Here is a 26,911-nt window from a genome sequence, read left to right on the forward strand (position 1 = left end):
GGCTGCTGGGCGGAGTGATTTCAAAAGCGCAAATAGTTCTGAGTATTTGCTTCATGTGTCGTAATGTTACATAATTATACTGTACGTTATTATTTCATAGCGTGGCGAATGTGCAGGTCACCACTTGTCCACGAGAATGTTGAGTGGAGTTGTTGGATTGTGTATTTAGAGATAATGAACCTATACTCCTAACAACATTTTGGGACCAGCTCAGATATTTTTAAATGCTGCATTTTATTTGAACTCGATTTATATTCTTTCTTATTATATAAGAAAGTGAAAGTAAAGAATACAGTTGTTTAAGATTGTGTGTGGTGTTATTAATCATCATTTTAAAAAGAATAATAATTAGTTAGAAAATATTTGTATCAGTAAATTTTTAATCAATTACTGGACATCTCAGGCGACCCCATTTGAATTTCAGGCGACCCCACGTGGGGTCCCGACCCAAAGGTTGAAAAACACTGCTATAGGGATTATGGCAATAGGTGAATTTGCCAAAATGTTGAAATATCCCTTTAATCATGTTTATGTGAACTTTGATACCATTTGTGCCTTTGCCTCAGTGTAAGACAAACCCCCAGTAGATTTAACTGGAGTTGGGAAGAAGACGACACACACTTCACATGAATGCACTTGCAGATTTTCTGCTGCTCTTCAAAGACCCGTCTCGCTGCTCGACGTCAATCCTCTTGCCAGTGAGCGAGCATCTCTGGAGGAATAAGGCAGAGTTACAGCTCTCCGTCTGGAATGCCGCCCTACTTGGCAGTTTGTGCCTAAGAATCTCAACTCTATAACCTCAGACCAATTTTGGTGGGAATTTTCCCCTCATTCAGTTCTGTCTCATTCAATAAGCCGACCCAAGATTAATTACCTTTTTCCATTAATGCTGAGTGTTGTAAATCAGTGTGTGCCCTATTTTAAAAACTCAGATAGCCTCTTAAATGAGCACTGCCCTAATTATACACATGGAGAACAGTTTATTCATCAAGGGGAGAATTTTACAGCCTGTGAAAATGTTTGTTTTTTGAGGCAGTGGCAGAACTTTTGTCAGGGGGAAAAAAGGAAAATAACCTCAGTAATGTCATAGTGATGTCATGAGGGTAATGATTTCATTAAAGAAGGTGTGTAAATAATCTATTTACAAGCAGGGCTCTGAAGGATGCTACAGAGATGCATTATGGAAATTGTAGGACCCAAACATTTTGAATCTTTACCCATAGCTATCAGGACTCTGCTGTAACAATTTTGATCATTACTTCTAATAACAATTTCTTTAAAAATCGGTGCAGCAGGGGCTGAAATATCCTGACTTTTAATTCCTCTAATGTGACTTAATATCATTTTTTATCAGACCTTCCCTGCTTGTTAAATAACTAATCTCTCTGACTCCATGCTCTCAGGTTTGTTTCAAACCAAATACACTGATGATCACTGGTTGTTTTCAGAAATAGCCCTCCAAAGACACATTAGACATTATATGACTATTTTTCACAGGCTGAGTAGTGCTCTCTACATGAGTAAAGTGATTTTTAGGTGTAAAATCGTTGGAGTGCCTCTTTAATCTGTCTTAGTCCGCCAGCATTATTGAAATGCAATACTAATGTGCTGGAGGATCCATTCAAGGATGTTGCATAACAGCACTGATTTTAACTTGCCTGAAAGATTCAGATGACAGTCTCTTCCTTGTATGTTGTGTAAAATCTTAAAACTATTTTCAGCCTTCATTAGTTCTGGTACACTAATGCAGTAATATCACCCATTTCTATCTGCTTTTAGGCCCTGCTCAAACAATTATAGCAAATAGATGGTAAAAAAAAACATGCTCCCTGGATTCTTATGAAATACCTGAAAAATCGGAGAACACAGAGCTGATTAAAAACATTCCTCAGCCTGAAGACAAACTAAACAAAAATGACGCAGACACACCATGTTTGTAACAATAAACTATTTTTTTTCATATTTACATCTGTACCTAATGTGCAAATTAATAATTTAAAGTAGTGTAAAACTCTTAAAGGAATACAAAATCATATCTTACAGTTCTAACATGGTGAGAGTCCATGGACAGGTCACATAGAAACAAAGAGGAGCAACACTGCAGTGTGTACAGGAGAGAGACAGAAGCGAACTGAGGGAGCAGTGGACATCCTTGGCCAGGACACACTTAGTTAAGGACAGCATGGTACATTATCCAAGCATCACCAGAACAAACAGCAACACAAACACTGCGTCTTTACAGTAGTCATGTCGAATGAGCAGAAAGCACTTGGAGGCCTGGGGTTTTACAAACCCACTGATTGATTAAAGCACTGATGATCACAAAGGCTTGAGGTGCTCTTAGCAGCAGGTGCTTCTTTTAACGGCCTCTAGATATGGAAGAAGAACAGACAATCTCACACTGGGTCGGTGACACATCTATACTGCAGGTCACCACATAGTGCTAGTAGCATGATTGCACGTCGTGTAGTCTGTGTGTGTTTGTGTGTGTGCGCGTGGGGGGGGAGGGGGGACACATAATCACACTTTGGACAAATATGCATACCTGCTTTCTCAATCCCCCCACCCCCCCGCAAATTCTTTCTCCACTGACATATTTACCGAATAGAGTGGTTACCAGGCGACTCAGAGAAACACACCATAAACACTGCGTATTTGAGAAGCAAATTTGTCCTATGCACGTTGTTCAGTGTTTGGCACGAAAAACAATTTGAAAATTTTAGTTTTTTTTTTTTTTTTTCCTTTCAAAGAAGAAGCCAGTTTGGCAGTGCTTGTGGTCTTAAGGAGGTTTGTCTATGGGCGAAAATGTGAAATGATATCTTACACAATATCTAGAGTCCAATTTCTGACACAGCAAACCCTTGTATCGTGGTAGGAACAAAGGTACACTTAACAAATGAGATATTTTACATTTCATCCTAGTCAGACATTACAATCTATAATGCTTACACATTTTAATTCCTGTAGTTCAAATTGTTTACAAAAGCACACCGTGACAATCCTTTACAATTTACAAGACACAGTTAACCTACAGTAACTATATTATTGGTGCATAGACAAAATTGGGAGAGGGTGTAGCGAAAATCACCAATTTATTGCTTTAAGGTCTAATATTAATCTCCCGTTGAATTTCTTTTGATTGCAAAACAACTACAAATTTTCCACAGAGATTTTGAAGAACCAAGCAGAGGTATTGCATTCAAACTGATTAAAAGAGCTAAAATGTTCCCTCCAGATAAGATGCAAATCTTTTTTGAACTTTTGAAAAATTAAGAACTTTCCCTCACTTAAAGGAAGTTACATCACAGAGATGACTTTTACTCTAAAACAAGTAAAAGACTAAATTTAATGAGACAGAAATAAAACAAAGTAGCACAATATCTGGCCAAAGCTGCTCACTGTTTCAAGTTCTGCTTCCCCCATCATAAAGTAATAATCTTTACTAACAAGGGGAGGGTGACAGGAATACAAGAGCATTCTTCAACAAAATAGGAAAATGTTTGCCATCATGTTGTTCTAAATGCAGAGTGCAGATGGTGTCGTTCCCTCAGGTCTCCTGCGGCCTTCCTGACAAGTGGCTGAAGTGGTGGTGATGGCTATGCAGGCCTCTGCACTTTGCTCTCCCTCTCCCTGCGTTTCAGCTCCTCCCTGTAGCAGTAGGAGCAGTAGTTGTCTGTCTCTGGCCTGCCGTAGAAGGAGCAGTTCTCCCTCTTGCAGCGGCGCTGCTGAAAGCAGTACAAAGGGCTTCCAGAGCTCCGCCCTTTGGTTTTGTCTTGGTTGAGCCAGGTGTGAGACGAGTTGTCCTCATCAGCAAACTCTAGGCAGTCCTGAATGTCTCCCGCATCGAATCCATTGGTGTAGGTGTGGGACTTGTGTTCGCCAGGCATATTGTAGGACAGCGTCTCTATGGTGTTAACGGTGCGGACTCCCGACAGGCGGGCGGGGCTGTAACTCTGGGATGAGAGTGTGCGGTTCTGCTGGGGGTAGGTGGCGCATGTCTTTAGGGTGCCCACCATGGGCTTATAGGGGTCATCTTGGAAGATGGAGGATTGCATGTTGACATCTTGTATGTGAATCACGCTGTGCCTCTGGATGGGCGGTGTATGGCTGTAGTGGGCGGACACAGGAACGGGCCCAGGTCTCTTAGCACCAATACTGGGGGAGGAGTAAGGCGCAGGGGCTGGGGCTGGGTGGGACACATGGTGGGGAACTGTTGGCGGTGTGAGCGGAGGCACTGGGACAGAGACCAGGGAGGCTGCAGGAGTGGGACTGTTCCTGCCCTGCATCTTAAGACCCAGTGGGGGCTGTGAGTTGTGGTTGTGGTTGTAGGTGTGGGTGTGGTGGGGCAGGATGGGAGAGCAGCTCTCCGGGGGCGAGCTGTCCGATCTCTCCCTCTGGAAGACACTCTCATGCTCGGGCTTCTTTGCGGCCACATCGTTCGTGGCGGGGGGCTTCTTCTCGGCCTCCTTCCTCTTCTGCTCCTGCTCCTGGCTGAATCGCTCCTGGGCGTTGGTCAGGTAGTAGCTGATCATCTCCTCGTGGAACTGGTGTCGATGGCTGGTGAGCAAGAGGCCCGCAAAAATGAACTTGCGCTCCCCCTGCATGGCGGCCCGCAGGATGTTGAGGCTGAGCTTGACATCGGTGCTGTACTTCCAGTTTTCCATGGTCTTGTCCCCTGCGCCTCTCCCCGCACTGTCCTGTCTCTCGGTGGGGGAGGAGCTCGAGGGTCTGTCTCTGTCTGTAGGAGAGGGACTAGTGGCCTTCTCGGAGGAGGTGGAGCTGGCCGACTGACCTGACTCCTCCTTGTTTCCCTTGGTTGTCTTGGACTCCTTCTTCTTTGTCTTTTCCCCTCCGTTCTCCCCATTACGACCTGAGCCAGAGTTAGATTTGTTCATTTTGCCGTGCACGAGGCCGCCCAGACCTCCCATGTTCTTCTTCAGCTTGATTCCCAAGGTTTTGCTGAAGCTACCCAGTTTATTGGCTACGGAATCAGCCCGGCTCTTGTCTTTGTCCTTGCGCTGCTTGTCTTTGTCCTTCTCCTTGCTGGGCTTGCCCATGTTGACGTTCGAGTTGCTGCCGACAGACTCGCGGTCAGAGTCCATGGACTCAGCTAGAGACTGGACGTCCTCACCTGCAGAGGCTGTAGGAGACTCTGGCTGAGCCAAGGGAGCCTGCACAGAGACACACAAGCACAAATGGTAATGAAGAAAAGACAGACACACACACACACAAGAACTTGCCAATAAGATTCATCGTCAGTACACACACAAGTGACTGATAATTTGCACCCTGACAGGAAATAAAACTGATTGATTGGACTCTGTGGTTTCAAGAACATCTGGAATGTGGGAGTCTCTCAAGAGGTGAATTAGCCATGACCAACAAGACACACATGTAAGAAAAAGTTACCCTTGTTTCAGATGGAATTCGGATCCATGTTACATTCATGTAGTTGTGCAGCAGGTTGAGTTTGGCCTCCAGAGACAAGATGAGACTGTGGGAGAGCAGGTATACATGATTAAAAACAAGCAGAGGTGCTTCGCAGGCTCAGCTGACAAACTACTTTACCAGACCCTTCTGACATATACACAGAGATTATGGGTCTAATATAACATTTTTTATGAGAATTGTTCTCATATAAAACTCTGTAAAGCTATTTGGGGAGACGAGAAACAACAAAACCCTGCTGCGCATGTAGTAGAGCCCCTACATAAACAGTTCCTGCAATACATTAAGGGTAGTATAAAGGGTATAAAGGGTAGTATTAAGAAGTGGTCGGAGCATCTTTTCTCTGTGTATCTGCACTGTTCACACTGCAGCTTGTTGGAGGATAAGCTAACGCCCTGACTGGCAGGAATGTGAAACAGAAACCCTTACATAAACTCTTTGCTAAACTCATAGAGGGTGTTGCTGCTTTAGTGAGGCCTTTACTGGGAAACCCTATGGATGACTGACGTGACTCACAATTTGTTCGTTCTCTGCTCACCCTTTGATGTAACCTGAACCTGCAACCCATAATCAAAGTTAAATCCCCCCCCCACATACAGCGTGTGTGTAGAATAACAGAACTGCCTTGGACTGCAGTTTTCACTCTCCTCTCACGCTTTCCTGGGGGACTGCTTTCGTAGTTGGTGCCTGTGTCTGCTTTGTTGATAAGCATCAACACCCGGTGATATACTACACAGGACTTACTTGGCGAGCTTGGTATTATCGTTGTCGTCCCTCCCCCACTCCCAGTCCCTGCCAGGGTCCACGGCAAAATGGAGAGCCAGCAGCTTGTGCTCCGAGTCAGTCAGAGGGATAACAGCTGGAAGAGATGAGATTATCGAAAAGGTTAGTTTGGTCTGGTTTTACCACAGGAGACTACGCTGCACGCCACCCATTCTCCCCTCAAGACCGCCGTGGTGTCAGAGCTAAAGTGACACCATAATGGCACACTAGGATAATGCCACGTTAATTATCCCAGATGCCTGTCAGCATGGAGTAAAGTATACTGGAGGGTGGATTCTATCTGCCATCCATTTTTCAGGCAGCGAAGTGACTGTGACCAGTGAGTGTCACTCACACTGAGTCATCCAGACAGAGAGGGCTCAGCGGTTGCTTCTTTTATAACACAGACTGATCTCTGGTTCTCTGTGCTACTGTCCTGGCCGGTCTAGTCTAGTATTACAACTTGCTTCATAGCTGCTCTGTCCTAGAAGTTTACTGTTTGCCAAGGTCATGAATTCATTTCCAGTCTCAACTTTTATAAACCAACGTGGATGAGATGTCCTTAAAGCGCACACATAAATGGAAAATTGAATACCTACAGTTGCTTCACGACTGGGTGATGAAGTTATTATTTCTCATGGCCAAATGTTTTTTATCAGCAACAACACTGCACTTATCAGAGTAATTCCAGCCAGACTGAGACACAGCAACGTGGATGTAGCTACAACAAACACACAGACTTTAGACAATTGCGTCAGCTTGTCAACAAATTCAATCCAAGAGCTATGCAACTGCTGACCTGCGTGTTTCACTTCACTCATCTGGCTGTTTGGTTGACTTTAAACATCTAACAAGTCAAGTTACCTTCATATGGCACTTAGAAATACAATGACCTGGATGACTGACATCTTCACAAACATATCAGTGATCTAAACTGTTCTATTTAGAGGTTAAACCAAAGTAAGTGCACTTCAAATCCTTCGATGCACACAGAATCTGTGTGCACAAGAATTAAAAGTAAGTTGCATCAAAGTTAAAGTAGGAAGTCGGCCTTCCTATTGATGAATGTTTACAGCTGCCTGCGTGGGTCATCATTTTTTATGTTTGTCTTTGTTTGGCTATCTTGGGATTGTGTTTAAAAACTGTTTCTTGGCTGATGCGCCGATGTCGCCGGGTTCCCAGACCCAGGCTGCACTAAACTGGACCTGCCCCCGAGCTAACAATAGTGGACATGTTTGTCTAAACTTGGCCGGATGAGACTGCTGCTGCTTGGATTGATATTGAACCAAGTGGTTCTACAGCTGATCGGGGCTGTACGTGCTGATTTAGTTTAGTAATAGAGTGCAATCACACAGCAGTACAGGATAAGAGCGGGACTGCTGAAATAATTTCATTCATCCTCCACAGATATGATCAGCTACTTACAAGCAGGAAGAGATTTTCAACACTAATCACTGGACACTAAACATAAAACAGACACCCACCCGGAGCTTCCTCTCGTGGCAGGCGTGCTCTGCTTACGGTGTGTGTGCACGATGCGGGTGTGTACGTGATTGTCTTTGTGTGTGTTTGTGTGTGTGTGTAAGCATGGCTGCCTTTCAACACAAAGACTGTAAAGGAGGACTAGCTAGACCCCACTAGCCCACATTACAGCTCTCCTCAGGCTACCTAGTGTGGGGGCTGTTGTCCACATGACAGCAGAGAGAGGCAGGCTGTTCAGGCCCAGGACATTCCAGCCTTCGCCGTCAGCCCCAGATGGAAGATACAGTCTCCTCCCTGCCTCATCAATTCTTCCATTGCCAATAGGCTGCTCTGCTCCGCGGGCTTCATAGAGACAGTGACACCAGCAGCAACTGCCTGTGTCCATGATGAAACTGCAGGTCACATCCTGACTCTGCCCCCTCGTTCTGAATGCCTCCGCTCACTTAAGTACATGATGAAGCATGTTAACTGTCAAAATAGCGGTGGTGCTGCTGGTGCATTGTAGTGTTGCTTTTAGTTTTGGAAACAGAATAAGTGCTGCAGCCACTCCCACACTAGCACATTTAACGCTAACATAATGACTTATTTGTATCTGACACCATCAGCCGCAAAGCAAACAAATTCCATCAGTGGTGTAAACAAACTGCATCACTAACAGCAGTGCTGGCAAACCGGGCCTGTCCAGAAATCCATCCTCAAAATGCCAAGCCTGTGTTTGCGTCATACCTGCACATTGCAATGCACTTTAAATCATCTACCTCCCAAAAAAAAAGAGAGGAATGACTAATATCTGCAGTCACAGAGTCAACCAGTAATAAAAGCATTGGCATGGAAGCACTGAAAACAGGGAGGGGGAAAAAAGAGCTTTTCTTAAAGAGGGGTCATTCGTGGAACACTCCAGCTCAGAAAAATTCAGTCATAATCACAAACACACAGAGACACACAAACACAGACAGGCAGAAGACAGCGAAGCAGCTCCCACTCAGTTCCCACTCGGGTCATGCAGCAGGCAGCGGAGGTCTGCGGGGTGGCGTCCTGGCTCCCACGATGCAGCTGTCCTCCTTTCTCCCCCATTCCAAAGTGCTGTGTGTGCTGTTGTTCCCACTTGGGCTCGTTCCAGATTCAGAGATTCAACACTGCCAATTGAGCACTGGGGGACTAAAGGGTGCTGTAATGTATTTACTATCCCTGTTGGCAGCCTTGTTTTGCTGTCCTTGAATGACCGATTCCCATAGCTTATGCATGGATGACATCATAGCCCTCTGTGGTATGTGAGCTGTGTACTCAGCAACACAGCCTGCCTCGCCTTGCCCAGTTTGCATCTTTGATTCAGGGCTGGTGGGGTGGGGGGGTATGGTCAGAGAGGAGGGGGAGGATACTTGGGTGTAACCTGCGAGGAAACAGCTGTTGGAAATGAGGTGCATAACCTTTCTAAGCATTTATTCACATGATGTGACCGGCATTAAATATCCTTGCTTTCCCCTTTTTTAGTCAGTTGGCGTAAAATGGGCACCTCAAGTAGGCTACATGATGCCATGTGTCACGAGAGTAGAGTGAGAGTGAACTCTCCCTCCTCTTTTACTCCCCCTTCTGAGAACAAAGTCACCCATTACAAGCTTTAATTCACAGCAGGAACACTGAGCCAATGTTTCCTCTGTTTTGCGATTCAAGAACAATTTGTACTGTCTGGAAAATGCACAAATTTGAATTCCTGACTTTGGTCACTCTGCACAGCTGCAGATTTAAAGGGCCCAATTCACCAGAGTAAACAGCAGTCATGCATATAAACAAGGCCGAGCTTTTTTGCCACAGATTTTAACGGCGGAACCATGGTGGTAATAACAAGAGTATCCCATTTGAAGTAACAGGTAAAAAAACAAAATAAAAATTTAAACCTGATTGCCATGTTGATCTAATTATGCAGGCTGTGTGGTGAGTAACGCGCTGGGTGTCTTTAACAGATAGAGAGGTGAAACTTTGCCAGGGCTGGATGGATACGCTGTGCTGATATGTAGGTGGTCTTTGTGTAAAAGACGCCCATTTACTTCATTCACATGGGTGTCGGAGCGTTGATGATGGGATGCCAAAGAAAACCTGGAAGTGTTTTGGTCTTGGGACCGGAGCTTGAAATAGCTCCAGAGTTTTCCAAAGGGCTAGTTCCACTCACATGTTGTTTAACCGCAGGAGCACAAACAAGCTGATAAAAGACATGGTCAGCGGCATCTACTGAGCAGCCAGTAATTATCATGCAGCAGGTGAGCAGCAAGTGGGCTGATAGAAAACATACCCATATGCACACGACTCTGGCTTCACCTGACTGCCTTGCCCAGGAGAGCCACTTCACTACTACTAAAATATATATATATAAAGGTTTGATCCTTAGCAATAACCTCTGACTTCAGTGGCCCCTCCCTTGTTTTTTTTTGTTTTTTTCACCACGCAACATCAAGACAGCCTCAGCAGCGATGCAGGCAGGCCATAAAGGGGGCAGTGGCGTGATGTGTCAGTGTGATTTAGACTCAGGTTACTGGGAGGGACTCTGCCATAATCTTCCATACAGAGGGGCTGAAGAAAGAGCCAGTATTCTGGCACCTGAACACACACGGGGCCAAAGGCCTCTCGGATGCTCTTCGCTGTGCTGGGGGAAACTGAGAGCAGCCCTCCACCTGAGACGTCCACACAGTGGCCTGACTGTCAGGAGAGAGGGTTGGTTTGTTGGGGCCCCACCAGCCGGGGACCCTGCCCATATGTGGTGTTGTGGTTGAGGGCTTAGGGGCCGGCTGGGGCTACTCTGCCCTAATTGACGGTGGAAGATTAGGTCTGACTGTCTGTGTTTCTGTGTCCCTGTCTGTCCGACCCTCCTTTTGTCTTCCTGGCATCTGTTCAGAGAAACAAACCAGCGAGGCAAGGTCGTACTTCCTTTGAAACTGAAAGAACATATCCCACTTCACCCTGACAGCAAACAAAAACACACAACTATAACTGTTATAACTGCAAATGAAAATAAACCAAAACATAAGAGCAGCACAGATTTGTATCATAACCGTGTAATATAATTCATCACATGATGAGCAACTGCACTGAGCAAAGCACTGCACGTGTTTTCATAACAACCTGGAGACAGACTGCAGACAAAACGCACTCTGACCCTATCTCAGGACACGATGTACCAGAATGAAAAAGTACAGTCATGCAGTGGTGTTGTGATTGAGCTACCGCATGTTTTTTGGACATAGGCACCACCTGGTGGACAAAAAGAGAACCCCCCACCCATCTCTGCCACAACTAAAACACCCTAATACAAGGAGAGCTGAATGGTTCTGGGCTGTGGAACAGGCTGGCTTTGATGTCCTGCTGGTACTGAAGGGAATGACTTGAGGGGAGGAATGGTAGGTTAGTAATCATGTCTCTCTGCTAGTCTGCAGTGGTCATACAATGACTTAATAACTAGGTTGGTGTTTATAGGCCTGGAATAGGACCTTATATACTCAGAAAAGCACAAGGAGAGAGAGGGGGAGAGAGAGAGAGAGAAGGAGGAAGACAGAGAGAGGAAGAAAGAAACAGTTTGCGTAAGTGCATCTGTATTTGAGGGTGAGAAAAAGAGACAGAGACAGAGTTGGCTGGCTGCCCACGCAAATGACAAGCGAGTTCCACCCACTGAGTCAGATAGAGAAGAGTGCCGTGACTACTAAGGCCGGTTGTCAAGGAGATCCTCTGTATTTGTCAATTAAAGAACCTCCGTGCGAGGATTACTCTGACCTCGAAAAAATAAGCAATGCATCCGCAGTTTGGAGCGCTGGAATCCGAACGGGGCAAAACAAGACAAAAACAAGAGTCGCTCGACACAACGGAAAATCAACACTCTCTCGCCGCAGCCTAACGCAGTCAGTATGCTGCGAAACAGAACCACATCACAGATTCCTGTGAACGAGGCAGAGGCATAAACAGACACACCTACTTTGACAAACTCAATTCAACTGACAGTGACCTCAGAGACGGAGACATGGAATAACACGCAGGCTTGAATTATTTGGTCAGTGCTCAGTGAGAGGGAGCCTGCTGTCCACTTTCCCTCCATGTTGGCCACTCCCTAGTCCCTGCTGCCAACTGGCCTGTTTTAATAATGGATCACAGGTAATTAGACTGCTGTCTCATACATTATTCACCTCTGGCAGGACAGGCAGACCACTCGCCCTTACTCTCGCAATCAACGCACTAAAGGTAAAAGCAAAGACGGCTTCACTGTTGCACACTAGAGGGTGAAACTTTGGATCTTTAAAAGCTGGAAGTCAAGTAACGGTTTATATTTCACATTTTAAATTGCTGTAGATATTACAGTACTAGCAGGTAATATCAACGGTGCATAGCTGCTTACCTTGCTCTCGTTGCTGGTCTCTCTGCTCCATGGACACCAGTGCGGAAAAGTGAGCCTGATCATAGGCCAGGACCAGAGGGGAGCAGTGACAGCGGCTTGGCGGCACCTCCAGGGGCAGATAGAGTCCTCCAAACGGGATGGGAGCGAACGCTGGAATTAAGTCACAACACCGCATTTAGAGTCAGTCCATCGCGCGCAGTACTGTATTGTAGAGTATATAGAAGAGGCAGACGTCTACCTTCTCCTCCTGAGTCTCTGAGCATCGTGTCAGCCACCACTACAATCGGCCTGCGCAGCACATGGGCCAGCACGAACACATGGAACTCCTCTAGACTCTCGTAGACCGGATCCTCTGAATTATCCACACTAAAGACAGAAAAAAACAAAAAAAAACATGTAACACTGTGGGATACCGTTCCTGAAAATTTCCTTGAATTGATGTTGACTGAAAACATCTGCAGTCAAAATAGTGCATGTATGTGATAATCATGTGCCTGCGTAATCTAATAATGCGAACCACTTAGATCCATTTTGGCTTCTGGCTGCTGTTAACAGACAACAATGTACAAAGATCTATTTGTTCACATATGCGTTTCACTGAGAGAGAGAGAGAGAGAGAGAGAGAGAGGGAGAGAGAGAGAACGAGGGAGAGATAGAGAGAAAAAGCAGAGGCCGAGCTCTCAGCCATGCAACCACCAGGGAACCAGAGGATGTGCAACAATTAAGTTGTCAGCCACACAAACAGCCACGCTGCCACATTTACTCTAATAAAGAGCCTCTTAATATGTGAATCCCACTCATCCCATTTAGGGGCTCATCTCACACTTGGATCATCAAACATCCCTAACCTGATTACTGTATTACAGTCAAACTCAATGAGAGGTTAAAACCACCAGACTAAATGAGCAGATTATGCCCTTTAAAGGGATAGTTTCCGTGATAGAGGGTTTTGTGCTAACCCTAACCCTTCACCTAACCCCACACTGAATCAATTTTTACATGTTATCTTCTGCGGTTTTTACACTTGACATTTCATGTAGGTAAACGGTGTTTCAATCTAGAGCAAGAGCATTATGGGATTCCTCTGTTCGTCATAACTGTGTTTTCTTATTTTCTCCACCACATCAGCTGCTATGTACGTGCTGCGTACATGAGAAAGTTCATACGCTTATTACAGTGAAAATGGAAACAGAAAACCACAAGGTTTCTGTGCGTAGGAGGAGATAACCAGAGTTAGTTTCCAATCTGCCTCTGTAGCCTGAGATAAACCCACTCTTACGCTTGTTTATAAAGCAGGAGGGGGTGAACGAGGGGGGGTGTATCACATCACCTGCAGCAGCTAAAATAACCCACAGCTCATGGGAGGGGTTGTTACAGAGGAGACGATTGATACCGTAAGCGTCCAGTAGATGGCACAGTCTCACGTGTGAGTTTTACTGTAAACAATGCCACTAAATCAAAGAAGCAATTTGAGGGAGCAACAGTCCGAGTGGGAGCGGTTTCCCTGACAAATCCATCTTAGCAAGAAGGTCACTTTTGTTTTCACTGTGGGCTTCCTGCAGCTTTTCAAACGCATGAGGCATTAAAACACAGCAGGAGCGGCGCAATGTGATGCAGGATGAAAGCTGCACAACTTGTAGTACTGCTCTTGTTTCACTCTTTTCTCCATTTTACACAATGATAACAGAGCAAACGCCGCTGGGTGCTGGTTAAATGAATGTAATATGTGTTGCGTCTTGAGACTTTATATTGTGCATGCTTGTAGGGTTTTTTCAGAGTATAATGTGCACATGTAAACGCGTATAATGTGAGAGTCGAGAAGCTTACCCTCCGGTGGTGTTGCCGTTTTTGCTGAGGTGAGTGCGAGGCTCACTGGAGGCCAACTTCAGCAGCTCGTTCCACTCTCTCTCCCACTCCTCCTCGGTGTACACCAGCCCCGACTGCACAAATGCACACACAGAAATGAAAATTCTGATAAAAACATGTGCAGCGTGCTCACCCACACAATCATTATAATTCATTTTCACTATTTCTAACTGCATCTGCAAGGTTATCTCCTGGAGCATCATGCATCTGCACATGTGGGCTTTTTTTGTAACTTTCTCATATTTCTGACATTAATACTGTAGGTGGTTGTGCAGAGGTGGCTAAGAGGAAATATGGTAAGTTAAAAAAAAAGGTGGCTGACCTGCAACAAAGGTCCCTGCCCGGACTCAAACTGGGACGCTGCGTTTAACATGAGTTGTGTCTTAGATCACTGGGCCACCAAGACACCCAGGGCATTTTTAAAACATGAGCATCTGTACTACTTCTTTGCCTGAGCTATCTTTGGTGACACAATTTTTCTAATAGATTGGCAAATACTTTAATCCACGAGCATCAACAGAAGGGAGAGGAAGTGCAGAGGATTTGACAGTATTAGCAGCGCTGCTACTAATGCACACTTGGTATCATAGAAAGACTATTTTTCCTTGCAGCAGAAATCCAAATGTGCGGCCCAGGAAGAAAGCTAAAAAATCAGCGCTTATTCACAGAGGCTCATCCCCTGGAGGTATTAATGTGTCATTAGTAGAAGAACATTTGATGCGTTTAAGAGGTGGGGCGTGCTGTGATGGACGTCGTCCCAACCTCCTTGTTCTGCTGGGTTTGCTGCCACCTCCATCTCCTCTTCAGAGCATCTCTCTCCGCTCCACTTTTCATCATGGTGTACAGGGATTTCCTCAGCATCAGGTCTCTGTCGTGGAAACCCCACATCCCTGATCAACACAGATAAACAAAGCTGTTACTACAGGTTAAGACTTCAGTACTACAATTGATCAAAATAAGAGGCTGCAGCTCTTTTTTTTTCTTTTTTTTTTACAGATTTTACAACAACAACCCATATAGAAATAAAACATTACACACCAGCAGTCGAAATTTTCAGCTGCAAGTCACACAATTATGTTGATAAATCATTTGGAGGTGACCTCAGCTTTTTAACTAAAAATGTCTTTCATCACTCATCAAAGGGCCTTAGTTATCTGACTGTCAGTACAGATTACATTAGCTCCAGTGCCTCTAACCCACTACTGCTCCAGCAGGCCTCACACTGGGGAGTCAACCATCTCCTTCAGCACAGACCTGAATATGCTGCCACTCACTGAACCCTGCAAACTCTGCAGCTTTAGTTTGCTGTAATGGATAGGTCAGTTCCCTCTCCCCTCTTTTCCCTGCTTCCTGACTTGCACAGCTGCTCCAAAACAAAGCCTAATATCTAACGTTGTATGATGCATATTATGGTAAAAGTGTGTATGCTGCAGTAGCTCACCTAAAGAGGCAGCATGCAGAAGGCAGTTCCCGTCTCCTGTGGTGGCCAGAGGAAGCAGCCTCTTACAGCTGGTGCACATGGTGGACCACCAGTTCAGACGACCTGCACACAGATGCGACATAACATAATGACAAATGCATAAATTCTGCAGACAAATGGGGAATATGATGGCGATCCACACAAAAAAAGCCTCAAAAGACAAAAAATAGAACTTTGAGAAGGGTAAGGCATTTCATTCCAGCCTAAAAAATAACAACATAACAGGAGTCATAGGTCAGGAAAAGGCAATTAAAAAAATGAAGAGAAAACGGTACATATTCTAATAGAAATGCAGACTGAAGAGATTAAATGTAGTAAATCAAAGTAATAAGTGTTCTATTAATTTTGACATCACATTGTGTAAATCCTATAATAAGAATAGTTTCTGTCAGATCCAATTTAATAAAAGTGAGTCCCATCTACTTAACAGAAGTCTTCACTTGTGCATGTGAGCCTCGGTATTCAAATGTAACGTCATGTCTTTCAGTCGAGTACTGGAGCAGGTACCAGTAACAGCCCATTGAGTACAATTAGCCAACAAGAATAATTAGCCTCGATAGCTGAACTTTGAAGGCAATGATTAGCACAGGCCATATGCTTGCACCCTCAAATACCCAGCAGTTCCCCCTCCCTTCTAAAAAAAACAACCTTTGAATATCTTCTTCCTCAGCCTGACTTTAACAGTATCTCCAGCTTCTGCTCCATCACCGCTCTGCCTGCGTCCCTGAGGGAGAAAAACGACGGCTTCACAGCCCAGGGCTCTGCACACTGCTTTACTGCAGGCAGCCTCACTGCTCTGAGTCCGGGCTGATCTGACTGCATCATTTATTCAACAACAGTAAACACAGAGGCAGCGGTGAGTGATTTACCAACAGTGTTGGAGAAGTTTCCCATCAGATTGCAGTTAGTGATTTTAGTTTTTCAAGTGACAATTTTAAGTTCATTCTCTAGAAGACTGAGCTGCCATCACATGCAAATGTGTTCAATGATGCTACATCAATCTGTAGAGCACATGGACCATCATGCCTTAGACTCAACCACCCATAAACTGCACCTTTTCTTATTTCCCCAGTCTCAGTGTTGGTCTTAAACCACAGTTTGAGATTCAATCATTTTGATTGAATTTATTTTACAATTGTAAATTCTTCACTTATCACTGGAGATCAGATGCCATCTACTGGTTGGCTGGTCAGTGGCTCACAACTGTTTATATCTAATATACACACCCATCATTTTAGTACATTTCCACTGACACCACCTGTAATCAGGGTGTTCATTTGAAATAAATGTATCTATATTCTGGTTTGACCATCTGAGATAAGTATAAGTCTAATAAGTTACTTTTTCCTTTTTATTCCATCTGTTTATTCAGTTCTTGTAGCAGCTTCGACCTTACAGTTTGCTTCCCTGTGTACACATATGGTGGATAGAATCATTGTCAAAAATTTCTCTAAGACTATTAACACAGCCTATCTTTAATTTATATGCTAATGGTTAATTGATCCCATATTCCTATTGTTTGACTGTACTCAGATCTTGAACACAATTAGGTGAGAAAGGCTTTACGACATGTGCACTCTCGGTGTGGGAAAGTCTGCTGGAAGATTTCAAACTTCACTAACTCGTTTCTCTTCATTATTTCAAAGCTTCAGCTGGGAGATGGGTCCCTGTGGGATCCAGGATGCTTTGAATTAGTTGTTGTCGTCTTGCTAGTCTGATCTCCTCCGTCTCAGCCTCTCCCCCTTCTTCTCTGTCTGCGTCGCTGACTTTCACAAGAATTTCTCAACACTGCTGCTTTGTTGGACTTCTGCATTTCAGTGTAATCTAAATAAAGTAAATGGTGAAGAGTCCTATCTCACATCAGTAGATGGAGAGGTATGATAAGTGAGTGTATTGCATTGTAATATATCATCGGAGTACTCACCAGCCTGCTCCAGAGCCATCATGGTGGACTGCTCTATCAGGTCTCTCTCTATGAAGCTCCTGAAATCCTCGCTGTACACACTGAGGTCCGGCAGCTGGAATGTGTAGATGGGCATCTCAAGAGGGAACTGCTCGCTGGTACAGTCGTTGGCCACCTGCAGCCGCGCCAGGGAGACGATAGCAGAGCTGGCGTGGGAGATGCCGCGGGACAGACGCTTCTCTGAAGGGGAGAAAAGGGGCCGAGAGGAAGAGGAATGAATGAATGAATGAGTGGGAAGTGAAGGAAACTGCTGAGATCATTAGAGGTGGTGATATTCTGTCGAGATTGGCCCCTTTCTACCTTGTGCATTGTCCTCCTGCTTCTGTGCACACGGCCTGTCGATCTTGCTGACATGGGTTGGTGTGTCACGTGTCTCTGGCTGCTTGTAGTAGCGGCCCTCGTTGAAGACCTGCGGCAGGTTGGCAGTGTGGACCTGCCTGAGCTCCTCATAATCATTTAGAGCAGCACTGAGGTCCCAGTTTTTACCTGCAGAACACAAAGAAAAAGGTTAGAGACACTAGAAATTATGATGATAATGGTAGTGAACTGTCTCCTCTCACAAGTTTATTATCAGACGAGTGGTTTTTGTCGCAGAGTTGCGTGCAGAAACTGTATTTTGTTTGTTTTCCTGGTGCAACAGGACACTGTTCTCCGCAGTTTACAGTAAACAGGATTATCTCATGGAGGAAAAACTGAGAAAATGCAAGTGAGAAGCAGAAAGTCTAGAGGAAGAGAGGAGTAAAATCCTGCAGATGAGACTGATTCATGAATCAATGCACTTGGTATCTCATTTTCAACAAGATTACTGTATTTATTTGATTAAATACTGATTAATTCCCAGATCTCTAAAAATGTAAAATACTGAGTTCAACCATACTGTTATCTATAGTGCATGTGGAACAAGGCCACACACTGTTCTTGTCTGAGTGAAACATGCTGCATCATGAGGTGAATAACCAGAGGTTGACGTTGGGTAGTGCCACAAAACATGAAGATAGTGAAGGGAGACAGATCCTGTACTAGAGTGACAGCAATATCCTGATGGGCAGGAGGGACCCAAACACACACACACACACACACACACACACACACACACACACACACACACACACACACACACACACACACACACACACACACACACACACACACACACACACACACACACACACACACACACACACACATACACATACATTGGTAACATACGCACGCCCGTTAACACACCCACAGAGAAGACACAGTTGTCTCCTCTGGGTGCTGTCTCTCTCACAGAAATCCCTCCCAGGTTGAAGAGACACAAGTCACGCCTCAGTCTTATTATATCTCAGCGTGTCTTCTCACAGTGGCGCAGGAGCATGTCTGAAAAACAGTCTTTATGAGATAAACGCCCTCAATGGCGAACACTAAGAGGACCGGGTGTCTGCCTGCATGTAACTTGAGCATGTGTGTGAGATGAGAGGGAGTTCATTAATGGACTCCTGGTGGAAGAGACCTGGAGGAAGTCGTCCCCTCTCCCCCTGACCTCCAGACATGATGATTCTCGGCAGTCTCAACATGAAACGCGGCACCGCTAATCACTCATCTCTCGTGCCAATCGATGTAAAACTGATTCCACTGTATAGATCTCAACGGGAACACAACTCAAGGTCCGGCTATGCAGCCACTCAGCACCTAATGGGTGCTCTTTAAATGCCTCTACATAAGCCCACTATTACTGTGGCATGAAAAGCATTGTCTCTCTGCTGCTTCATTTGTAATGGCTGTCGTCAGCAAAAGGCAACCTGATAAATTAATCTGCGGTATGAACATTCATTACCTTTATTATGCAGCTTCACTGGACTTCTGTTTTCTCATTACAAGACTCAGAATTGCACCATTTTCATCAGCGGATCTCCCAGAAAGCAATAGTAGAAGTAGATCTTTATGAGCAAGCTATGCCCTGATATCTACTGTCTTTAATTAGGCAAAAATCACCAAAATTAGATCCTTAACCTTTTTTTTTTTCCTTTCCTCGTGAAAATTAAAAACTCTCACCCTTTAACTCAGAAAATGTCCTAGATATGAGTAAATGTGAGATTCCTCCCTCCCTCAAAGCAGATGCAGTGGTGTAGGTTCAGTACATAAACTGGCCTCTAGAGGGAAGCACCACATTTAGTGCTGTCATATTTCTCTGTCACGCCCCTCGTCTGTCCCCCTCACACCAGCCTGACTCTGAGCAGAGGTTAGCGGAGCAGCTGATTGATGCAGGTCTGTGGAGCTAGGCTAACATCAGAGCAGAGCAGCAGGCATAATACTGAAATAGGACATCCAGGCCCGTGTCTGTCTTGTCTTGAGTGCAGTGTCTTGTTTGGTGTCTGTCAGTGTCACACGTATTCCCCTGTGGCCTGGTGCCAAGGCAGAATCAGTGAGAGAGAGAAAAAGAAGAAGAACTGAGTGGGCGGCAGAGAGAGACACCCAACACTTTAATCCTTATATCAGACTAGACACTGGCTGCATTATGTACACACAGAGACAAAAATATTTCCAGGACACATAGGTACTGCGAACACACTCTACGAGGATTTCATCCCCCTAATGGAAGTCTGATTAGTGTGCTGCATGCTTTTATACGCATAAAAAAAAAGCAGACAAAACTGTATCTGCAGTGAGTCCTGTGCCTCTTTGCTGCAGTTTCAACAGATGCTGGCATGCACATGTTTCTGGTCAAAGTGAAACTGACTGGAAAAGCACAAGAAAACATGACGTTTTACAGTCTCTAGATGAGGAAACCGATCCAACGCAGCAGATTTCTGTCGCTGTGTGCACTTTTGCTCTCCTGTGTGTGTGTGTGTGTGTGTATGTGTGTGTGTTTTTTCCAAGTGGCACTGTATGTAAGCTATACAAGTGCCAGTAGCACTCTGCTCCTCAATGAGTTCCAATGAATGGGCACAAAGCTCTCCCTGGGGAGTGCACTCGTAAAACCGTCACACTGGCCTCTAAATCAGCAAGCTGGCTTGCTGTTGTAGGCCCCGCTCCTCTCCTCCTCTCCTTTGTTTCCTTTCCTTTGCTTTCTTCCCCTTTCCTCCTCCTCCTCGTCTGTTCTTCCCTGCTCTGCTCACTCGGGCAGCAACCGCGGCACAACGGGGAGCAGCCGATCAAAACACTAATTCCCAAATATCCGGTCTTTTATGTAACAGTTCAGTCGTCCGTCTCTGGCCTTGAGGATGCGTCACGGTGATCTCTTACCTTCCAGCAGGTCTCTTGCCAGACCCGGTTCTGCCCCCGTGGACCGAACAAAGTCTGACAGGACCGCGTCCATGTCCAGAGTCATGTGATCATGTGTGTGCGCTGCCCAAGGTGCAGCGGTGGCCTTGGTGGACGCCAGCCTTCACGTTCTCATCTGGTAAAAAAAAAACGTGAGACACAACGGGGTATAAAAATGTGTCGTTTTGCAGTAAATCCAAACATTATATAAAAAAAACATTGCTCACTAAAAACTCACTGGACTCTCTCCGTCTTATTTCAGCCCCCTGCCTGCTTGGACTCATGTGTAATGCTTTATAGAGCAGATACTTCATAGTAGTGTGAATAGCTCTCCACTCCCAGCGCTCCTCCCAGCTCTTGCTAACAGTCATAACATAACATCCAGTGGCACAGATGTAATATCAACAATACAGCCAGAGGTTGTATCCAGGACACACCTGCCTATCTCCAAAGCTTCTGGCCCACCGCCCATCGTCATAACAACGCTAACCCTCTTCCTGCCACAGAGCGTCAACCAGGGGCTTTCTGGGAATGATCCAGTACCTTAAACCACATCAGTACTCTGTGCTGGACAGCGAGGAAGGGGGGGCTTGGCGACCGTCCCTGGGAGTTGGAGGGGGGGGATTCAGTGTGCTGGTATTTTGTATGATGTAAGCTGGAGAGCATGTTTACATCATGGCTTTATAACACAAGGGTCCTAATTAATCAACAAGCGTGGCCTTGTTAGGTCGTAAAAAAAAGCACTTCTACGATGCACACGCGTTCACTCCCTCGGCCCGTGGAATGAATGAGTCCTTGCATAGCTTTCATTCCAGAGGCCGAGCTCGCGGCATTGTCAGCAAAGAAACAAACTCCCACAGGTTTGCAGCTCTGACACCAGGCCTCTGTGTGCAGACCGGAGGTTTGAGGGGACGCTCGGGCTCGTGGATCAGACCTACAGAGGAGGGAGAGCAACGCCGGAGACAATGAGATGCTCTGCCCACGTCTCCGAGCAGCAGGCAGCAGGTGAGAGGCACCGCCGCGTGACACGACCGTCCATTAGGTTCTGGCTGGAGTGCTAGGAACTGACAGACACTCTGACGCAAAACAAATGCTGCTGTTTTCGAAAGCTGAGCAATACAGTATTAGTGGATTACTCTGTCGGCAGGACGAACAGGGCATTTTTCTTTTTCTTTTTTTTTAAACTGGCCTCGACAGTACAATCTCAGATTTGACTTTATCTCTACATGAAAATTAAAAGCTCATGACATTAAAAAAAAAAGACTGAGAGCCGCTTGATTGTTGGCATCAGAGAGAAAAATATCTTTGTTCAAGACGCAGCAACTTTAGTCTTTATCGTGTACATTATTAATGAGTCAAAGCTGCACTTAAGCTGTAGTTTAGCTGACCTACTTACTTGTCAGCCATTTGTATTGTGTTGCATGTGCGTTATTGTACTGATAGAATCTAAGCACATGGAAACTACATGAAACACAGGGTGCTTAGCTGGAGCTGTTACTGTACGACCAAAGTTTGTCAGAGATCATGAGATTATGGTTGATGCATAAAACGTTATGTGGTATAAACGTGGCCCAGATGTATCTCTGAAGAGGGTGAGTTTCTTTTTACTTGCTCCTCTTCATATTTGCTTTCATTATATAAAGGCCTTGGATACCTCTTCCAGGAAATTCCTTCTGTGAGGTATTAGCCCTCTTTGAGGACCAAAGTGACAACATATATGCATAATTACACTCTCTTGGGATGCACACTTAACTGCCTCCCTAACACAGAATAATAGGCTGCAAGTGAAAATCACAATATTGCTTTGCTGGACAAAAAGCCCAGAGTCTAGTGTTGTGGAGCAAGTCACCGGAATAGCTGAATATTTTAAGTCATGACCTAATCTTTTCCCTATGAGCCTTGTTCAGATCGCTGTCCCTGTGGGAGGTAATTATGACTCAGAAAGCCCATAATGCATGTTCTTCTATCTGACATAAAACTGTGTGGAAGTGGGGACTGTCCAGCTTCCTGTTACTCACAAACCCAATTAGCATATTTGTCACACATGATGTATCAGGCTTCGACAAAACACAAAGTCTCTACGACACAGACTGACAGGCAGCACAGTGAACTAGAAAAATGATCTACTTATAAGGATGACGCTGACTTTTGTCTGCAGTTCAGTTAATTCCATGAAACGCAGTACATGCTCTTTGTCTGCATAACAAATACAGTGATACTTTAAGTACATTTGGTTAATTATATCCTCTACTTATATACGATTTTTGTAATTTTCTGGATGTAAGTAATGTAATACTCTTGTATTGCCACTTATACTTAGGTAAAACATCTGAATATTATTATTATTCTATTGCTCTATTAGTCCATTGTTTCAACCATTATATTGAGTTTACATTATTTATTATCACTTTCTTCTTCACTTCCCCCATCTGAACGCACACACTGATACACATTACAGACTTAAACCATGCACATTACATTCTTGTAATATGTACATAATACATTTCTATAACTGTTTTTGTATTTGTTGTCATTTGCACACTCGTACTCCCTGTCACACTTGCTTTTGTTAAATGTTTTCTGCCTAATAAAGGGAATTAAACATGTAATTTAGTAACTGTGGGCTGCAATTTGCTAGATAATTGGAATTCAACTTTTTTTTCTTTCTTTTTAATCAAACATACTTTCTGTATTTTCGCTGAGGGTTGTTGAGAAGCCATCTGATGACCACGGGACTGTCAGGACCAGATGCAGCTCTAGTCCATGGCTTCAGAGGCAGCAGTGCAGAGGAAGACACTGGGGATGCAGTGAACCCTGAAAAGCAGAGACAAAAATATTCAAAGATGTCATCCTGACAAAGTATGTTATGGCCCGTAGTTCTGACTTGATTGGATGGGCTCAGTTTGAAGCTGCTGTAAAACACCCAACTGACACACATGTGCGACCGCATCAGTGTTGATACACTAATCCAAAATTACCCCTCAAGGCATTACTTTCATCATGTGTCATAACACTTTGTCTGACTGTTCATCCAACTGGCAGAGCATTACAGTCGAGTGGTTAACATTTCATTATTATTTGATTATTGATAAAAATATATTTTATGAAATTGCATCACTTTGTGTTAGGCTCTATTTTTATGACTCCAGATGCTTTTTTCAGATGGTGATGTCAAAGTCACAGAAGCAGTATCGTTTCCTCAGAAATGCCTGCGAACAACAGCTAAAAACAACCAGACCTTTAGGTAGTGGCTGCACCTTTTTCCCAAGCCCCCACCTTCTAAAAGTTATTTACATTGGCGTAATCACATTTTCAGGTTCTCACACTAAGATGCAGGTGTTTATGTGACACCACCACCACCGACGTGGTAAAGAAAGTGCAGCGTTAGCGTCACGATCGCTGCTTTTTACGTAATGAAATGCTAACGCTGTTGATGGCGGTAAAGGCAGAGAAGGTCACTGGTGGGTTGTTGTGTTCCAGGATGATCCTGCATGACACAGCAGGAAGAGATGTGTGATTATGTAGTGTGTGTGTGTGTGTGTGTATAGAGACAAACACACATGGAAAGAGTGAGAGAAGAGTGTGAGAGCAGCCACAGTGGAAACTCAGTGAATACTCTGCCATCCTCCCCAGTGGATCACACCACCCTTTCAGCAGAATACTGGCAAGTGCTGAGGGGTAAGTGTCAAAGCCATCCTAAGTGGGACTGAAATATCCTCCATAATTCACATGAACAGTAAAAAGGTTTGTACTGTATGCGTCGTGGCTTTATCTGTGCAACTCTTTGAATCGCCTTCAAAATCAGACATTTGTCTTTAAAGTAACAGAAATACAAGTCTAAGTTTGAAACCACTGGACTTACTACCCATCAGTTATATGTCTGTTGATATAGTTCAGCGTGCCCTGAAATATGACAAACAACTATCACTACTTTAGACATTGCCCCTAGAAAAATGAACATATCTTTCTGTAAGAGAGATATAATCGAAAGAAGCACTAATAATTAGCAGCTCTAGAAATAGTACAAGGATATTCAACTCCAGAGGCAGAGGTCACATGACTCATGCTGTCCTCAAGTCAAAGTGAGATTATGTGTGTTAAAAATAATTAAGCAGAAGTTTGAAAATAGAAGTTTGCCCGAGTAACACTGATTACAGATACTTGCTGGATTGTGACGAACATTGATGTGTATATAACACTGACCACATGACTTCCTCATTTTAGTCATTTCTAAAGAGGTGACCATCTTTTCCTTATAACTACAACAAAAAAAAGATATTGTGTTGAGTTTTAAAGTTTAAGATTACTGCTCAGGGATTGTTTAACATATTTAGCATAACAAGACCACCGGACCTGCTCTGATCTTCATTGGTGAAAAGAAACAAAGTACATTTACTGAGGGAGGATTTCCATCATACACTATTTTACACTTTAATTTTTCTATATTTCAGAGGGAAAACTTTACTGCACTGTATTATTTTTTGTCCACTTTAGTCTCTTTATAGCTCTGTTTACTCTTCAGATTGATGTACATAAAAAAAAACACATGCAAAACACATTTTCTGCTTTCAGTAAATATAGATGAAATGCTCATCATCCAACAATAAAATGATATATCATTTAACAGGGGCAGAAAAAAGAGGACTTTTGCTAATGTTGTTTTTAACTTCTCAGCATTTGCTTTACTGTATCTTAATGCAAGACTTTTAATTTGACAACATATTTATGTGCTAACTTTATGTACAAATGTACAATAAGAGTTATTTTATTTCCAGTTTACTGGGCATATACTTTACAAATTACAAATACAAATTTACAAATATTAACAAGAATTGAACTGCTCAAGTACAATATTGAGAGCACATACTGCAGATGTGGACACCACCCAGAAATGATTGTCTCTATGCTAGCAAATTTGGATGAAGAGGTGATGTTCCGTTCGGTACAGGTTTTATCTTTGATCTTGTGGCTTCAATGCAAAACACAAGACTGAGACCACCGAGAGAAACTTGTGGCCTTGCACCTAGCTATTTCCACTCTTGATGTCTTTGTCTCATACAATCTTCCTGTTACATGTATAAGAAGCAAACATAGTAGCAGAACAAGTTACAAAGTCAAGTTACAGTATGTATTCTCCTTATGGGCAAACACACACTGCATTGCCTTCATATTTGCATTGTCCACTGGCCAGTCACTCCGTAATCACAAGGAGCAACTTGTTGACGGTAGAAAACAAGAGATATAAATATTGTTTCTTAATCATCTGCCTGCAGAAAACACTGGAAGGCCGTTTTCTTAATTATTCATAATCAAGATCATATCATTATCGACATGGTCATCACAGAACACAACAGCACCGCTTCATAGACACTGCAAGTTGATTTAATCTTGATTTCCACCAGATCTGATGCACTGTGGAAAAGAGACAATACAAAGCCACCTGGGCCACTTCAATTTAACCCTCTAATGTTAATAATAATTTACTGATCAAAAGGACAAGCAGCCCTTTTTTATAGAGTGACACTTAAATATCTGCATCGCATGTGCATTTAATTATAAAATCAAATACACATGTTACACCACAAAACAACATCTATTGTGAATTCTTTTCTCAGAGGAGAACTACAGTATGTCATCTTAATCTGCACTACAATAACAAAGCTTAAAAACAAAGCTGCTTTTAACTTGACCTCAAATATTATTAAATGCAAAAATCACCCTACACTATGAATGCTAATACTGTACAGCAGCTTCCCACCCACTACATCCTTTTTTATGTTCAACATTACTTGAAGCTTTGCTTCTGTAAACTGCCAGTAAACCAGTTGGCTAATGAGAAAGTGTGAAATGACTTACTGTGAGTTGATCTACAACACTCAACAATGAAGGCTTGCAGGATTTAGTCTGTGAATACTTCACAACGCAATACAGATAATCACAGGAAGACCGATGCACAATTGCTTCCCCTTTTGACAGGAGCTTATTTGTCATTTAATACCGATTCTCCTTTCCACCAATAACAAGCAAGTGTGCTACAGGCTATGTTTCCATGATGTACATCTATATATGCAACAATTTTACCATAATGGTATGAGTTATAGCTGAGATAATTGTCTCCATAGTGAGTGGTGATCGCCCACGTGCACGGCAGATACACAGCAGGTGGGAGGTGAACATACTGTACAAACACTTACACTCTAGTCTTTACACTGCATCTCCTCCAGAGCTAGAAAATGGTCAGGCAGTAAATCCCATACATGCCCACCAAGGTTAATGGTGGTCTATACAA

General features: G+C 44.0%; 1 protein-coding gene across 1 annotated transcript in view; it reads right to left on the minus strand.

Moving 5' to 3' along the window:
• Nucleotides 1–3,596: 3,596 nt before the first annotated feature.
• The window catches only part of otud7a (OTU deubiquitinase 7A), a gene marked incomplete at its 3' end in the record, with an annotated part of 35,018 nt that continues 11,703 nt past the window's right edge, over nucleotides 3,597–26,911 (minus strand). Inside the window, exons 2-13 of the mRNA XM_083973153.1 lie at nucleotides 23,307–23,436; nucleotides 20,605–20,758; nucleotides 17,677–17,862; nucleotides 17,338–17,556; nucleotides 15,375–15,476; nucleotides 14,696–14,823; nucleotides 13,895–14,007; nucleotides 12,306–12,433; nucleotides 12,068–12,217; nucleotides 6,193–6,307; nucleotides 5,410–5,494; nucleotides 3,597–5,171 (exon numbers count right to left, since the gene is read on the minus strand). Of these exons, the coding sequence (XP_083829279.1) occupies nucleotides 3,597–5,171; nucleotides 5,410–5,494; nucleotides 6,193–6,307; nucleotides 12,068–12,217; nucleotides 12,306–12,433; nucleotides 13,895–14,007; nucleotides 14,696–14,823; nucleotides 15,375–15,476; nucleotides 17,338–17,556; nucleotides 17,677–17,862; nucleotides 20,605–20,689 (2,886 nt within the window). The 5' untranslated portion in view covers nucleotides 20,690–20,758; nucleotides 23,307–23,436. The remainder of the gene's footprint in view (nucleotides 5,172–5,409; nucleotides 5,495–6,192; nucleotides 6,308–12,067; nucleotides 12,218–12,305; nucleotides 12,434–13,894; nucleotides 14,008–14,695; nucleotides 14,824–15,374; nucleotides 15,477–17,337; nucleotides 17,557–17,676; nucleotides 17,863–20,604; nucleotides 20,759–23,306; nucleotides 23,437–26,911) is intronic.

Source organism: Trachurus trachurus (genome assembly GCF_905171665.1).
Source record: "Trachurus trachurus genome assembly, chromosome: 6".
In the NCBI taxonomy this organism is placed as follows: Eukaryota; Metazoa; Chordata; class Actinopteri; order Carangiformes; family Carangidae; genus Trachurus; species Trachurus trachurus.